This window comes from Lepus europaeus, assembly GCF_033115175.1.
Source record: "Lepus europaeus isolate LE1 chromosome 23 unlocalized genomic scaffold, mLepTim1.pri SUPER_23_unloc_1, whole genome shotgun sequence".
NCBI classification, from domain to species: Eukaryota; Metazoa; Chordata; class Mammalia; order Lagomorpha; family Leporidae; genus Lepus; species Lepus europaeus.
This window is the reverse complement of record NW_026909015.1, coordinates 850,571-868,915: the sequence shown is the minus strand read 5'-3', so window position 1 is coordinate 868,915 and position 18,345 is coordinate 850,571. Positions and strand designations below refer to the sequence as shown.

General features: G+C 38.2%; 1 protein-coding gene across 2 annotated transcripts in view; it reads left to right on the top strand.

Annotated features, from left to right (window-relative positions):
- Positions 1-13,785, top strand: part of LOC133754363 (zinc finger protein 260-like) — a 65,339-nt gene extending 51,554 nt beyond the window's left edge. The window contains exons 5-6 of one of the 2 annotated variants that reach the window (XR_009865225.1): positions 6,867-7,072; positions 7,162-13,785. Coding sequence is in view for 1 of the 2 variants with exons in the window: in XM_062184850.1 (XP_062040834.1) it covers positions 6,867-6,901 (35 nt within the window). In the remaining variant the exon portion in view is untranslated. The remainder of the gene's footprint in view (positions 1-6,866; positions 7,073-7,161) is intronic. The other variant, XM_062184850.1, reaches the window with a different exon arrangement.
- Positions 13,786-18,345: the final 4,560 nt, after the last annotated feature.

Here is an 18,345-nt window from a genome sequence, read left to right as displayed (position 1 = left end):
GAAATTGAAAGAATTTGTTGCCACTCGTCCAGCCCTGCAAAAGATGCTTAAAGATGTGTTACACACAGAAACAGAAACACGGTCATCAATATGAAAGAAGGTAAAGGAAGGAAACCTCACAGCAAAAGATCACAGGAATCTCAAACCATATATTAGAAAATAGCTTTGGCAAATGACAGGGCAAAGTTAGTCCTTCGCAATAGTCACCTTGAACGTTAATGGCCTGAACTGTCCAGTTAAAAGACAAAGATTGGCTGATTGGATTAATGAACAAAACCCATCTATTTGTTGCTTACAAGAAACACATCTTTCCAACAAAGATGCATACAGACTGAAAGTGAAAGGCTGGAAAAAGATATACCAAGCCAACAGAAATGAAAAAAGAGCGGGCGTAGCCATCTTAATATCGGACAACATAAACTTCACCACAAAAACTGTTAGGAGAGACAAAGAGGGGCACTATTTAATGATTAATGGATCCATTCAACAGGAAAATATAATGATTTTCAATGTATATGCACCTAATTACAGGGCACCAGTTTATTTAAAATATTTGTTAAACGACTTAAAGGGAGACTTAGACACCAATACAATAGTACTGGAGGACTTCAACACTCCACTCTCAGAGATAGACAGATCAACAGGACAGAAGATCAACAAGGAGACAGCAGATTTAAAGGACACTATAGCCCAAATGGATCTAACAGATCTCTACAGAACTTTTCATCCTACACATAAAGCATTTGCATTCTCAGCAGTACATGGAACCTTCTCTGGGATTGACCACATACTAGGCCATAAAGCAAGTCTCAGCAAATTCAAAAGAATTAGAATCATACCATGCAGCTTCTCAGACCACAAAGGAATGAAGTTGGAAATTAGCAACTCGGGAATCACTAGAGCATATGCAAACACATGCAGACTGAACATGCTCCTGAATGAACAATGGGTCATAGAAGAAATCAAAAGAGAAATCAAACATTTTCTGGAAGTAATGAGGATAACAGCACATAATAGCAAAACCTATGGGATACAACAAAAGCAGTGTTAAGAGGGAAGTTTATATCAATAGGTGCCTACATCAAGAAATTGGAAAGGCACCAAATAGATGAGCTTTCAATTCATCTCGAGGATCTAGAAAATCTGCAGCAAACCAGACCCAAAGCTAGTAGGAGAGAGAAATAATTAAAATCAGAGAAAAAATCAACAGGATTGAATAAAAAAAAAAAAAATTACAAAAAATCAGCCAAATGAGGAGCTGGTTTTTTGAAAAAATAAACAAAATTGGCACCCCATTGGCCCAACTAACTAAAAAAAGAAAAGACCCAAATCAATAAAATCAGAGATGAAAAAGGAAATGTAACAACAGACACCACAGAAATAGAAAGAATCACCAGAAATTACTACAAGGACTTGTATGGCAGCAAACAGGGAAATCTATCAGAAATGGACAGATTCTTGGACACATACAACCTACCTAAATTGAGCCAGGAAGACATAAAACCTAAACAGACCCACAACTGACACAGAAATTGAAACAGTAATAAAGGCCCTTCCAACAAGGAAAGCCCAGGACCAGATGGATTCAGGGCTGAATTCTAACACATTTAAAGAAGAACTGACTCCAATTCTTCTCAAACTATTCAGAGCAATCAAAAAGAGGGAATCCTCCTAAATTCTTTCTATGAAGCCAGCATCACCATATTTCCTAAGCCGGAATTGAAAGAGAATTACATGCCGGCACAAGGCTCAACAGGCTAATCCTCCACCATGCGGCGCTGCCACATCGGGTTCTACTCCCGGCAAGGGCACCGGATTCTGTCCCTGTTGCCCCTCTTCCAGGCCAGCTCTCTGCTGTGGCCCAGGAGTGCAGTGGAGGATGGCCCCAGTGCTTGGGCACTGCACACCATGGGAGACCAGGGGAAGCACCTGGCTCCTCGCTTCGGATTAGCGCGGTGCACTGGCCGCAACGCGCCGGCCATGGCAGCCATTGGAAGGTGAACCAATGGCAAAAGGAAGACCTTTCTCTCTGTCTCTCTCTTTCACTGTCCACTCTGCCTTTCAAAAAAGAGAGAGAGAGAGAGAGAATTACAGACCTATATCCCTGAAGAACACAGATGCAAAAATCCTCAATAAAATTCTGACCAATAGAATGCAACAACACCTGAGAAAGATCATCCACACAGACCAAGTGGGATTTATCCCTGGTATGCAGGGATGGTACAGTGTTCACAAAACAATCAACGTGATACACCACATTAACAGACTGAAGAAGAAAAACCATATGATTCTCTCAATAGACGCAGAGAAAGCATTTGATAAAATACAACACCCTTTCATGATGAAAACTCTAAGCAAACTGGGTATGGAAGGAACATTCCTCAATACAATCAAAGCAATATATGAAAAACCCATGGCCAACATCCTATTGAATGGGGAAAAGTTGGAAGCATTTCCACTGATATCTGGTACCAGACAGGGATGCCCACTCTCACCACTGCTCTTCAATATAGTTCTGGAAGTTTTAGCCAGAGCTATTAAGCAAGAAAAGAAATTAAAGGGATACAAATTAGGAAGGAAGAACTCAAACTATCCCTCTCTGCAGATGATATGATTCTGTATTTAGGAGACCCAAAGAACTCTACTAAGAGACTGCTGGAACTCATCGAAGAGTTTGGCAAAGTCGCAGGATATAAAATCAATGCACAAAAATCAAGAGCCTTTGTATACACAGGCAATGCCATGGCTGAGGAAGAACTTCTAAGATTAATCCCATTCACAATAGCTACAAAACCAATCAAATACCTTGGAATAAACTTAACCAAGGACATTAAAAATCTCTAAGATGAAAATTATAAACCTTAAAGAAAGCAATAGGGTACCAAAAAATGGAGAAATCTTCCATGCTCATGGATTGGAAGAATCAATATCATCAAAATGTCCATTCTCCCAAAAAGCAATTTATACATTCAATGCAATACCAATCAAGATACCAAAGACATTCTTCTCAGATCTGGAAAAAAATGATGCTGAAATTCATATGGAGACACAGGAGACCTCGCATAGCCAAAGCAATCTTGTACAACAAAAACAAAGCCGGAGGCATCACAATACCAGATGTCAGGACATACTACAGGGCAGTTGTTATTAAAACAGCATGGTACTGGTACAGAAACAGATGAATGGGCTAATGGAACAGAATGGAAACACCAGAAATCAACCCAAACATCTAGGGCCAACTTATATTTGATCAAAGATCCAAAACGAATCCCTGGAATAAGGACAGTCGATTCAATAAATGGTGCTGGGAAAATTGGATTTCCACATGCAGAATCATGAAGCAAGGCCCCTACCTTTCACCTTACACAAAAATCCACTCAACATGGATTAAAGACTTAAATCTATGACCTGACACTATCAAATTATTAGAGAGCATTGGAGAAACCCTGCAAGATATAGGTACAGGCAAAGACTTCTTGGAAAATACTCCAGCAGCACAGGCAGTCAAAACCAAAATAACCATTTGGGATTGCATCAAATTGAGAAGTTTCTGTACTTCAAAAGAAACAGTCAGGAAAGTGAAGAGGCAATGACAGAATGGGAAAAATATTTGCAAACTATACTACAGATAAAGGGTTGATAACCAGAATCTACAAAGAAACCAAGAAACTCCACAACATCAAAACAAACAACCCACTTAAGAGATGGACCAAGGACCTCAATAGACATGTTCCCAAAGAGGAAAGCCAAATGGCCAACAGACACATGAAAAAATGTTCAAAATCACTAGCCATCAGGGAAATGCAAATCAAAACCAGAATGATGTTTCACTTCACCCCGGTTAGAATGGCCCACATTCAGAAATTTACCAACAATAGATGCTGGAGAGGATGTGGGGAAAAAGGGACACTAACGCACTGTTGGTGGGAATGCAAACTGGTTAATCCACTATGGAAGTCAGTCTGGAGATTCCTCAGAAACCTGAACATAACCCTACTATACAACCCAGCCATCCCACTACTTTAATTTACCCAAAGGAAATTAAACTGGTAAACAAAAAGCCATCTGCACATTAATGTTTATTGCAGCTCAATTCACAATAGCTAAGACCTGGAACCAACCCAAATGCCCATCAATAGTAGACTGGATAAAGAAATTATGGGACATGTACTCTATAGAATACTATACAGCAGTCAAAAATAATGAAATTTGTCATTTGCAACAAGATGGATCAATCTGGAAAACATTGTGCTGAGTGAATTAAGCAAGTCCCAAAGAGACGAATATCATTTGTCTTCCTGATCAGCGACAACTAACGGAGCACCAAAGGAGAAACCTGTTAGGTGAATTGGACACTATAAGAAACAGTGACATGATCATCTCCTTCCTGACTGTTGGTGTAAAATGTAATACTTTATCCTTTTTCGTTTTGTTGTTGTTGTTGTTGTTGTTGTTGTTCTAGTACTAGTGGCTGAACTGTGTAACACACAGTTATTCTTAGGTGTTTAAATTTTAACTGAAAAGTGATCCCTGTTAAATATAAGAGTGGGAATAAGAGAGGGAGGAGATGTACAATTTGGGACATGTTCAATCGGACTTGCCCCAAATGGTGGAGTTAGAAACGTGCCACGGGATTCCAATACAATCCCATCAAGGTGGCATGTACCAATGCCATCTCACTAGTCCAAGTGATCAATTTCATTTCACAGTTGATCACACTGATGGGTCTAAGAGTCAAAGGGATCACACAAACAAGACTAGTGTCTGCTAATACTAACTGATAGAATCAAAAAAAGGAAGGAACGATCCAACATGGGAAGTGGGATACACAGCAGACTCATAGAATGGCAGATGTCCTAAATAGCACTCTGGCCTCAGAATCAGCCCTTAAGGCATTCAGATATGGCTCAAGAGCCCATGAGAGTATTTTAGGCATGGAAAGCCAAGACACTGGCAAAAAAAAAAAAAAAGAAAAAAGAAAAAGACCTAAATGAAAGATCTCTGTGAGTGAGATCCTAGTGGAAAGAACGGGGCCATCAAAGAAAGAGGTACCTTTCTCTGAAGGGAGGGGAGGACTCCCACTTTGACTATGACCCTGTCAGAATAAGATCAAAGTCGGTGACCCTAAAGGCTTCCATAGTCTTGGCAACTCAAGACTTGAGCCTAGGGAGATTACTGACGCCTTAAACAATAGTGTTAAATTGTTAAATCAACAACAGGAGTCACTGTGTACTTTCATCTCATGTGGGATCTGTCCTTAATGTGTTGTCCAATGAGAAGTAATGCTATAACTAGTACTAAAACAGTATTTTTACACTTTGTGTTTCTGTGCGGGTGCAAACGGTGGAAATCTTCTGTATATAAAGATAATTGAAAATGAAAAAAAAACTTGGTGTTAAATTGGAAATTGCATGGAAAATTAATTAATTTTTTTAAAATATCATGTCCTTAATCTCTGTCCTTAATGTGTTGTACATTGTGATTTAATGCTATAACTAGTACTCCAACAGTATTTTTCACTTTGTGTTGCTATGTGGGGGCAAACTGTTGAAATCTTTACTTAATATATACTAAATTGATCTTATCTATTTAAAGAGAATTGAAAATGAATCTTGATGTGAATGGAAGGGGAGAGGGAGTGGAAAGGTGAGGGTTGTGGGTGGGAGGGAAGTTATGGGGATGAAGCCATTGTAATCCATAAGATGTACTTTGGAAATTTATATTCATTAAATAAAACTTAAAAAATTTAAATACAATAATATCTAACATTTATAGAACCACATAATTTTATTCACTAGTAGAATTACATATATACAGTGTAATTTAATTGTTAATATGAAGCTATAGAAATAAACATCTTTTATTTTTAAAAATTTATTTACGTATTCATTTCTAAGGTAAAAAAGAGAGAGAGAGAGAGAAAGGGAATGAGAGAGAGAGAGAGGGAGAGAGAGAATCTTCCTTCATTTCCCTCACACTGCAGATAGCCAGGGCTGTACCATGCAGAAGTCAGGAACCAGGAATTTGTCCAGGTCTAACGTGTGGGTAGAAGGAACACAAGATATTGGGCCATGATTTGCTACATTAGTAGAATGCTTAACTGGAGGCAGAGTGTGACTCAGTCACAAGCATTCCAATATCGGATGGATATTTCCTAAGCAGGAGTTCAAACAGCAGCCTCACTACACATTCACCACAGCAGATTTAATTTTGGGGATGAGAAAACCTAGATGCAAAGATAATAAGTACTAGTAAGTGACAAACACAAAGGACAACTCAAGATACTATCTTCAGAGTCCACACTGTGAGTCAACGATGAGAGAATTTATGATATTTTTAGCAAACAAAATAGAATATCTGATAAGGAATGACTCTGATTTGCACCCAGAGAGATTGGTGCTATACCATAGATGCAGATTCTTGTGCATGAAATCCCCTAGAATTTGAACCTCTGCCCTTGCAAATGAACACATTCATTGTTCTAGCTTCAAAGAAAACTAGGAATGGTCTTCTGCTCCACAGTAAAACCACAGCAAAGCAAACAAAAACAAGACCAAAAATGAGAAACAAACAAAAAAACTCAAAAAATGGAAGCTGGATGAGTTGTAGTTGTAGCTGCAGATGGATTTCCTGATGATGCAGCAGCCACCTGGCAGCTAAAGTGTGATGATTCAGTGCACCTTGTGGACTTACATGCTCCACAGAGTGTACTTGCACTGAGTGTTTGGTCTGTGTCAGACATTACACTAGAATAAAGCAACATAAGAATGCTGGAATAACTCAGGAAATGTGCAGTGCCATGGCAGAAATGTTTAATGCCCTCCACATGGCTATGTGATCCAGAATATTTTCAAATTCTCTTGCAGGTCTACACAGCTTTGTTCTGGTCCCTGAGTTGTGAGCACAGAAATGACACATTTTACCTTGGCATCGAAGAATAGGAGAGCAGGTATGTGACCCTCCACCTCTGTCTTCCCCTGCTGTGCTATCCAGGAGACACACTGAGATGACGAATTCACTGGGGCCAACTGCTGCCCTGAGGGCCAGCCAGCTTGCATCAAAATCTGCAGGAGTAAGAACTGAATTTTTCTAAGCCAGTAAGATGTAGAGTGTAACAATGGTGACAGCATTTTCCAGTGCATCCCTCTCCTTTCTCCTCAGAGACCACTATTGGACCAACTCTTTCAAGCAGCTCAACTCTGATGCCCAGAGGAATAACTGAACAGCTTCAAGTAGGATGTTTTGCTGCTCCAGGAAGTTCCTGTGTTTCCTTGAGCTCTTCTCTGGAGGTTTCCAGGTGTGGTGCCACATGGTGAAGCTTCTCATCATAGGGTCAAGGGGATCAACTTACACAGGGATTCTGGCCCTACATCATTTTGACAGATATATGTGTAATTTGGTACCTATTTTCAAGGGAAGGAAGAAAGAGGGAAAAAAAGTAAATGACATTCTCTAGCACAGCATTGTCCAAGAGAATTATAATTCAAGCCACATATGTCATTTTCAATTTTCCACTCACTAAGGAAGGAAAATGAAAGGGATGCGATGAATAGTAACAATATACTTTATTTAGCTCAGTGTTCCAACTGTAACCATTTGCATTGTAATCAATATAAATTTGTTAATTTCCAGTGAATTCTTTAAAGTTAGATGTGCGTTTAATCTTAAAGTGAAACTCTATTTGGAACAGCCAATTTTAAGATAGCACTAAAACCATTTGTCTATTGAACAGTGCAGCATTGAAGGTAACAAACTTACTCAGTGTTTGTTTAGCTTTATTAGAATTGTGATAGCCACATTGCAATATTGTCTAATTTATTAGAATACTACTTTGTGTTAACAAATGGGTATACTCCCAGAATTAGAAAGTGTCAGAGCTAAGATCCTAACCAATTCTCTGCCCTCCCTCTGGGCTACTCCAGTACCGTGGGATTTCTCTGTAATTCAAGCCAGAAGGGTGACACCCTCAAATAAAATCATGACACTGGTGATGGAGAGAAGGCTGTAGTTAATGAATATTAAAGAGCTCTACTTGGGAATACTCTTCTTGATGATTGATTGTGTCTGTGTGAGGGAGGAAAAAAAGCAGTTTCTGTAGGGTGGCCTCCCACTTCTGACTCAAGCAACGGAGTTGTCCCTAGTGGGAAGGAGAGAGACACTGTCACAGCATTTGTTCAACAGAAATTGAAATTTAGCAAATTTTGATCATTGGAATTACTAGTACAGTATGACGAACTAAACCCGATTTTTGTTTTAACTGTGACTCCTTTATATGTGGCACAAATGCCAGGTGACAACTATTGGATGAGCACTACTTATGTAAAAAAGGCATCTATGTAACAGAATGATGCCTGGATGCACGGATTGGTGTGTTTGTAATACTGTTATAGAAAGAACACCCATAGCTAATTCAACAGCCTTAAATTTACAGTGCATAATATTTGCAAGCTTTAATGGATTTCTTTATATCTCTTCTATAGATACTCATTCAGCTCTGAGCCACCACACACACAATAGGGAAGAGCTTTGAGGAACTCTGTAATTATGAGCTAATCTTTGCTTCTGAAAGAATGCCAAGTGATAGCACTTGGGCCTGAGCCATCTACCTGGGCAGAATTCATCCAATTATGCTATGCCACATACTTTGGAAGATCTGATCTTAAAAATCCAAAGGCTACAAGAGGTGACTAAGAAGAGAACTTGTAGGAATTCAAGCATCTCTTAAGCTATTGACAGGTGCTATTGCCTTACGAATGATAACTATGAAGGGAAAAATGAAAACAAATTATGCTGGAAAGTCATAAATATGGTACTTTTATTTCTTCATATTTACCATTTCTGAAGAATATTCTTAAAAGTTATTTGTGATCAACAGCATTATGCTGTTTGATTATTGATCAATTTATTCAATTTGACCTTGGGTATATATCTTCACAGAAAGGTTCGTCTCACTATAACCAGCACACTTAATCTGTTTAATAAATTTTGTTGCCAAAATGCTGCTACAGAGCAGTACAGATGCCCTAAATGACAGGAAAGGACTGTCCAGTTTCTCCTCACCCCTGAGTCCATGTTTGACATCAGCTGCGAGTTTATTATTTTTTATCTTGAATGATTTCAGGATAATTTTCACTTTTTCAGTCCCTGCTGCTGTCCTGTGCTCTGGTCATTTATACTCACAGCAGTCAGTGGTTGGAAATGTGGAATGGGACCAAAGCATGGGGTGACCACAGGACAGGGATCATATAAAATGAGTGTATTGTGGGAGGATGGGTCTTCTGTTGTCTCTCTCCCTGGTGGAAGAGTCTCCTTTAGTATTTGTATGTTATGTGGTTCCCAGGGAGCTTTGTTTGGTTCAGACAAGTCCCCCTGTGGGTGAAAGTGACTCAGACCATAGGAGCACTTGTATTTTCTGGGCCCCTGGACTGGAGCTGGAATTCCCTCTGAGCTCTGTTTAGCACTGCGTTCTACCAGAATTCCCTTGCTTGTTCCCTGAAGTTCTGTAGGGTGAAGCTGGCACAAAACATTTGAAAAATTTAACTCAGCCACTGACAGTTGCTGAAAACCTTCCAATACATGTATATGCTCTTATCTCAGCTTTGCAAAAGCCATGCCCTAAAAATAAATACAATTTAGAAAAAAAAAATACATTGAACTAGAGTGGGTTTCAGGTAACCAAGCTGTGAGACAAAAAGGCAGGGATCATTCAGACCTTTAGGCTTTAGGTGGTGTGTGCTTGTCCAGGCATCAGCAAGGCCTTTACCCAGGGTTCCCACTAGACATGAGTAATTATTTAAAATTTTAATCAAAATATGTATACTCTGTGGTTAAATGCAGGACCATTTCTGATCACTTAATTTTTTTAAGACTTACTATTTATTTGAAAGAGTTACACAGAGAGAGGAGAGGCAGAGAGAATGAATGAGAGAGAGAGAGGTCTTCCATCTGATGGCTCACTCCCCAATTGGCCACAATGGCTGGAGCTGCACCGATCCAAAGCCAGGAGCCAGGAGCTTCTTCTGGGTCTCCCACGCTGGTGCAGGGGCCCACGGCTAGGGCCATCTTCTACTGCTTTCCCAGGACATAGCAGAGAGCTGGATGGGAAGTGGAGCAGCCATGACTAGAACCGGCACCCATATGAGATCCTGGTGCTTCAGGCCAGGGTTTTAACACACTGTGCCACAGTGCCAGCCCCTGATCACTTAATTTTTTAACTGAGATGTGTTCCTGAGATCTTTTACTATTAACATATGCATGTAGCTAATGTCTTAAAAATTAGATATTTTTTTCCTGTAGCTTTCAACTGATCTTTCTTTTTGCCTTTTCACTTGCTAAACACTGTTTTCTGGTTTCCTTTGGCCTAATCTGATATCCTATAATCTTTTTTTTTTGAAGATTTATTTTATTTATTTGAAGTGTTGCAGAGAGAGGCAGAGGCAGAGGGAGAGGTCCTCCATCCGCTGGCTCACTCCTCAGATGACCCCAATAGTCTGAACTGTGCGGATCCAAAGGCAGGAGCTAGGAGCTCCTCCCTGGTCTCCCGTGTGGGTGCAGAGGCCCAAGGACCTGGGCCATCCTCCAATGCCATCCTAGGTCACAGCAGAGAGCTGGATCTGAAGAGGAGCAGCCACTCTAGAACCAGACCCTTATGGGATGCCAGCCCTTCAGGCCAGGGCTCCAACCGGCCCCCTCCTATAATCTCTGAATTCTCAGGTCAATGGAGACACAGGCTGAGAGTTGTGATTTAGTCATTTTCCTCCTTGTTTTCATCCATGTCTCTGGGCCCTTGCCATGTATAAAATATTCCATAGCAATTCTCAAAATCTTTAAAACTCTAAGCTTTATAAATTAAGTACTAATATTAAACTTTGAAAAATATTTTTATGAGAGATCCTGTATTTGGCCATAACTTCCACTTTGTACGCTATGCAAATGCAGAACTTCCTCTTTTGTGTCTCTAAACAAGAAGGCTGACATCAAAGGCAGCTGGCCTTTCCTTGCTGAGTCTGGCTCCTATAAAATTAGAGTGGTGAAGGGAAATATTTGGAGGCACTTACTAACACAACTTACACAGGAGGGCTTTAGCGATTCAAATAATAAACCTAAACTCACAAGGGTAAAGCTAATTTGAGAATGAAACATACAACAAATGGATGAAGTATGAAAAATAAAAACACACACAAAAAATGATCTAAGCACTAAGATGACAACAGGCAGGCTCAGTTCTTCAAGTTGGAAAACTTTGAGGACTAAGGTTTTACCTGTAATTCCCATCTTTAGTTTCCACCGAGTTTTTGCTGTCTAAATTTATTAACTTGATCTAAATTCAACCCATTTTAAAGGATCGCATTACTTTTTATGACCTGGGAGCAGTAAATGTAGAATTTCCTTAAATTGTGGATAGAAATGGAATGGTCATGAGTTTGAACTTGTGGAATTTATAATGTATTATTTAGCTATACATGGCATTTTATTATAGAGAGAGAGAGAAGAGGCAATTTTCAACTACAGAATTTTGAAAATATCTAAAAGTATCAATAAAAATAAGAAGAGCTGGGGTGAATTCAAATTAAAATGTAGGAATCCTAAGCAATTATTCCCATTTGCACCATGAAGAGCTGACTGTGCACTAAGTCTGGATTTAAAACAGGTGGACTGAAGGAAGTGCACTTAGAAGTCTGAGAAATCTGAGGGCAGTCACTGTCCTCCCTATGTTACTGCTGCCCACTAAGAGAAGAACAAAAAACGAATGAAAGAAAAAGATGAAATGCATGAATGCTTGTAGAAAGCATTGGAAGTACGGAGGACTGTCTATGTTTCGAATGTTCAGTGAAATCTTTTACATTTGATTTTACCAGTGATCATTTTTATTTCGTGCTGGTTTTCTGAAGATTATTGGTTTTTAGTCCTGGTCGGGGTGCTGGATTCTGTTCCGGTTGCTCCTCTTCCAGTCCAGCTGCTCTCTGCTGTGGCCCAGGAGTGCAGTGGAAGAAGGCCCAAGTCCTTGGGCCCTTCACCTGCATGGGAGACCAGGAGAGGAACCTGGTTCCTGGCTTCGGATCAGTGCGGGGCATCAGCCGCAGTGGCCATTGTGGGGTGAACTAATGGAAAAGGAAGACCTTTCTCTCTGTCTCTCTCTCTCTCACTGTCCACTCTGCCTGTCAAAAAAAAGTTTGCATTATTTTGACACATTGTGTTTTGTCTCATTGCTTTAGGCATAGAGTTATATTTACTATTTCATGCAGTATTGTTTACTATAAGGCACTGAATTAAAATGAAGAAAATCACCAATTTCTGAAAGAAACCATAAATCTAAATGCAGGAGGAGCTAGAAGTTAGAAAAAAAAAAAAAACAAGTATGTTGGATATTGCTTGAAATTTCAGAGGTATCACATTTATTTCTTATAGTATATGTAGAAATACAGCAAGTTTTATTGTGAAAGCATCAGTCAGTGGTATGTGAAAATAGTAGCATTTAAAAATTCTGGTAAAGTATGAAACAATCACAGATGGAAGTGTGCATTGGTATTGCTTTGCAGCAATGCTACCGATCTTTCTTCAGTTTAGCTTGCGCTGGATTTCTTTCGACTTTTACTTTCCAGGGTCAGGGGTGAGCCATTAATGCCCCATCACAAATTAGTTGATATCTAAGAAAATTACCAGTGATGTCACTCATTTTTAATGGATTTTACTAACTACAAATGAAACTCTCTTAAGACCAGCTGAAAGGTTAATCCCTGCAAGAAGGTTTCCATCTTCATTATTTAAAGCCAAATAAACAAACAAGGGCCAGTGTTAGACTGCAATGGCCCTTGCATAGACTGAGTGCTGGATATCAGTGTTGGTGTGGAAGCGGTGGCAGTTCAGGCAGTTCAGGTTGACGAGAACAATCCTGCAGGAACTAGAATCTCTGAGCGGCCCTTCTCACTTTCTGTGGCAGAAACTGGGTGGTGGGCTCCCTCCTCAGGTGTCCCGAAACAGGCCCTGCTATGAGTGTCTTAGGGCAAATCCGACTTTCATAGGGGCAAGTGTGATTTTGTCTGGGGCAGACAGAAAAAGTGGAATGCAAAACTGATACCCATGAATTGTTTCAATGAAACTTAAAAATAAAAAAAAAATTGGCCTCCTTTAATGTTCCTTAGCTCCTCTCTCATGAATGGGAAATTAGCCACATAAGAAAGGAAAATTCAATTTTACATGTTGAAGCTGATATTTAGGTCCCTGAAAAGCAAGCCTAGTAAAAGTTTGTGTAATCTGCATAAATATTGATAGATTACAACCTGAGTGGAAAATCCACTCAGCCATCACCAGGATGAAATCACTGGGGACTTTAGATGAGGGTTTTGGTGGATGGTACGTTCTAGTAGAATCCGACTACCAGGAAACATCACAACAGTTTCTGGCTCAATCTGTTTATGGTACAATTATTGAAATTAAACTTAATTTGCCGATTTTAGCCTCTGAGTTAATATTGACTAGACATTTAGGTAGATTTAAATTTAAGCTTCCATAGCCTTGGCAACTTATGACGACAGCCTAGGGTGGTTACTGGTGCCATAAACTAGAGTGTCAATTTGTTGGGTCAACAACAGGAGCCACTGTGCGCTTGCTCCTGATGTGGGATCTCTGTCCTTAATGTACTGTACATTTTGATTTAATGCTATAACTAGTACTCAAACAGTATGTTTCACTTTGTGTTTCTATGTGGGTGCAAACTGTTGAAATCTTTATACTAAATTGATCTTCTGTATATAAATAGAATTGAAAATGAATCTTGATGTGAATGGAAAGGGAGAGGGAGCGGGAGAGGGGAGGGTTGCGGGTGGGAGGGAAATTATGGGAAGGGGAAGCCATTGTAATCCATAAGTTGTATACTGGAAATTTATATTCATTAAATAAAAGTTAAAAAAAATAAATTTAAGATACCTTTCTCCTATATTGCATTTGGTTTTCCATAATTTATGTTAGAATTTATCATGCTCCTTAGTGTGATAAGGGCTTCTTGACATAGCAGAAACTGAAGCAACAGTAGAAATATTTCTTATCCTGGTCTATTCTTATCATGCATGTTAATATTATAACTCTTGCTTTATAGCACAGTTTTAATATTGCAATATTTCTAAAACCTAAAATGAAGTTGATTTCTGAACTCTGAAAAGTTGAAATTGTGTTAAGTGAAATGCAGATCATGCATTGTGGAGATCATGTTCATTGGTCATAAAGTTTATAATCACTGTCTAGTTATAGTGGAGAGTGAACACGATGCATACAACCACAGCCAAGTCCGAACTCCTGCATCTAACATCAAACTGTACATGTAGTGTTTGTGACCATGCTAAATTCTAACAGATTTGAATCACTACAAAATATTGAAAAGCAGCCCAAATATTTATAAACCTCACATCTATATCCTTAGCAATGATGTTAAAAGTACAATATGTAACATTTCCCAGTATGAATTTATATGCATTTCCCCTTCACAATCACACATGAACGCACACTAGTGCAAATCATGGATGCTTAAGGGTTTAGAAGCAAATATTTATGGACTTTAGGCCTCCATTATAGTTTACTGACAATTGAAAATAACAAAGTTTAATATATTTTATAAGTGTTAACATTTTTATAATTTTGAACTTGCTGTGCTTTCTAGCATTATTAGCAAGCCAACATCTGCTACGTCTTCAAAGGGACTCCTAAAAATTGAAAGTTTACAATGGTGCTTCAAACAATACAAAGCAGGTGATCCTGAGCAATGTCTATAAATAGTGTCAATTGCTTGGCTTCAATTACATTTTATTGTCTCTATGCAGTGTGGGAACAGGGTATAAACTGCCCACTTTCAGTTAAAATAACTAAAAGTTATTAATCGGTGTAATGTCAGGTTTTTTTTGTGGGAGACATACAATATATATATTGTAAATATATTCTTTCAAATTAGTATTCCTGAAAGTCAGAACTTAATCCAAAACAGGGCATGATTTGGGGACATGAATTTTATTAGATGTTGCATTATATTAGATTCTTGTAGAATGGCAAATATTTTATTTATAGCCACCAATTCATAAAACATTTGTTATGGAATAGTGTTTGTCCATATGCTTGGCATTACAGAAAGACAAGTACCCACTGCATTTAATAAACTGAAGTTAAACCTAAAGTTACATCTCAAACAAATTGTACATCATATTGTAATTTTTCCTAGATATTCTATCACTGTGTTTTATTATTCATTTCTGTTACTGAGTTGTGTTTTTTTAGTATTAGCTTTAGAATAGAAAAAACACTCTATTGGATCTCAAAGATTAAGGAGAATGTTGAACAATTTAAAAGTCTCAAAACTATAGAATGCACCACTTTCAGTCTTTTTCTTGGAGTAGTAGATTAATTTTTGGGTAAGAACTCATTGAAATGAAGATGCCTTGTTGTTGAAAGTCATCAATGAATTAGGGGCTGGCGCTGTGGTACAGTGGGTTAACACCCTGGCCTGAAGTGTTGGCATCCCATATGGGCACTGGTTCTAAACCCGGCTGTTCCACTTCCCATCCAGCTCTCTGTTATGGCCTGGGAAAGCAGTACAAGATAGCCCAACTCCTTGGGCCCCTGCACCTGTGTGGAAGACCTAGAAGAAGCTCCTGGCTCCTGGCTTCAGATCAGCACAGCTCCAGTCATTGCAGCCAACTGGGGAGTGAATCTTCAGATGGAAGACTTCTCTTTCTCTGCCTCTCCTCTCTGTGTAACTCTGACTTTCAAAAAAATAAAATCTTTTTAAAAAGAAAGTCATTAATGAATTAAAGGAAGAATGTAAATAAAATAGGAATATTTCTAGTTCTGTGCAAATCTTTATAACATTTCAATAGTAAGATGATTAAGTGTAAGACATGACAACATATAAGCTTTCCCTCAGGTTAGAAATTGCTAAATATTTAACATTTAATCATTATTTAATAGTAACTGTCAATGGAGGCCATTATGTTGATGTAAGCTGATTTCCACTCTTAAACTGAAAAAGACCATGTTTTTTTCCATTACCCCTCTCCCCTCTGTGCCTGAAAACATTGGCCTTTATCACAATGCTGGAAGTCACAACTTATAATATTTGCTATAAGGCCTAATCATTCAAAGAAATTAGTTTTAAATGATAATAAATAAAACACCAGAAAGGATCAATTCTCTCTCTTATACTTATGGAAATTTGAGAGGCTAATTTCAAAGATAATGGAAGAACTAGTGCTTTTTTCATTTGAAGATGTCAGCCTATAGATGAACTAATAGCTGAATCGTGTGTAAATTCCCTATATATAAATGTATTGCATTTCTTTGGTCTGGTAATGTAGTCTTGGTTGGACAATTTTATTTATTTAGTTGTCTTAAAATGGTAGTATGAAATACAGAGCAAAGATGTGAGTGCTGTTTATATTTCCATTTCCAATGAGAAAAATCAATATTATATGACAACATATTTAAGCCTTAGACTGCACTCTCTTCAGTAATTTATTTCTGAAATTTCAGAGCCTATTGTTTTTACAAGCATTGTATTGAGGGTTCCAAAAATCTATTATCAATAAATGCTACTTAGATTAAAAAATTGGAAAACAGGTATTACAAAATTATTTAATTAACATTGGTTGAGATCATAGCTGTGTATAAGCCATCTTTCCCAAATATTCTGTATTTTTACACACTGATTTTTATAACAATGAAGCATTTTGTGAGGAAGATATATTAGTACATGAAGTGAGATGATCAAGAGTAGCATTTCCCCCATAGCTGTAATCCTAAAATAAGAAGGATCCGCTATTGATTTACCAACTACATTGCATTTCTTGACTTATATTTGTGACCAATTCCAGTGGTTAAAAATCAAAAGGAACAAAGATAAAATACAGACCAAAGACAAATCACAAAACAGAAATTGAGGTAGGTACAACACGTCTCTCCTACAACATAATTCTACAACAAGACCCATTTTATCATCACTATTTATTTCTCTATATCATGTATTGTAGCTGTTAACACAGCTTATTGAATAATACAGAGGTTTCTTTTTTTCTTTTGCAAAGGTTGTAAAGATAATGAAGCACTCAATTTTTTATATTTGGTTTGGCTGGGACTGTTTCTTTAAATAGCTTTACTTGAACAGAGGCCTCCAATTGAAACAGAAATAGCATAAAGAAAAATGAGTTGCAAAACTCTTCACACTACTCCTACATCATGAAGTGCAAAACTGAACTGGGGAAAAACTTATGGATTACTTTATTGCTTTGATGTAGTGAAATGTATTAGGGTAAAGGTCATTCACAGCTCAGCTTTTGTTGATACTATCTGTTTTGCCACAGAATTAATCTAAATGGGATGCTCTTTACCCAAGTGGTTCTTCCTGTTTTACATACATTATCAGAGTATAGACAAGTTATTTTCCCTGTAAGAAAATGATGATAAGTAATATTTTCTGATAGAAAATAATCAGTAACATTAATATAAATACCGTAAAATCGATGAGTATAAATACCAGACATTGTTTTTACATTTTTTAAATTATTTGTTTGACAGGTAGAGTTATAGACAGTGAGAGAGAGAGACAGAGAGAAAGGTCTTTCATCTGTTGGTTCACTCCTCAAATGGCCACCATGGCAGGTGCTGCACTGATCCGAAGCCAGGAGCCAGGAGCTTTCTCCTGGTCTCCCATGTGGGTGCAGATGCCCAAGCACTTGGGCCATCCTCCACTGCCTTCCCAGGCCACAGCAGAGAGCTGGACCAGAAGAGGAGCAGCAGGGACTAGAACCCGGTACCCATATGGGATGCCGGTGCCGCAGGCAGAGGATTCACCAAGTGAGCCACGACACTGGCCCCAGCAATGTTTTTATGTTTCAGAATAAATATTTCTACTTAAAAATCTTTTGACATGTGCATTACTGAATTAATTGATAAGTGTATAAATCTACAGAAAATAACTTGGTGTCTAAAGTGTGATTGAATGGGCTAATAATTTCTGTCTATACTTAAAATCTTAAATACACAATAACAAAGTATCCAACTATTCATGAAACTTTCATTTATAATGTTGTTTCCCACAGCAATATAATATTTCTGAATTTATACATAGTACTGTTTTCAAGCTGAGTACTGTGTTTCAGACTATTTGTTTTTACATTTTGTAATATGTTTTTGGGTCTCATATCTGCATATGAATAAAATGATCAAATAAAATCTATAGTGTAACTATTCATTTTTGGGGGAAAGCATTTGTATAAAATAAGAAGACATTTGAAAGTATACACTTTGCTTTCTCCATATCATATACATTTAAAAGCTACTAAATTGGCTCTTCAACTTACAGGATAT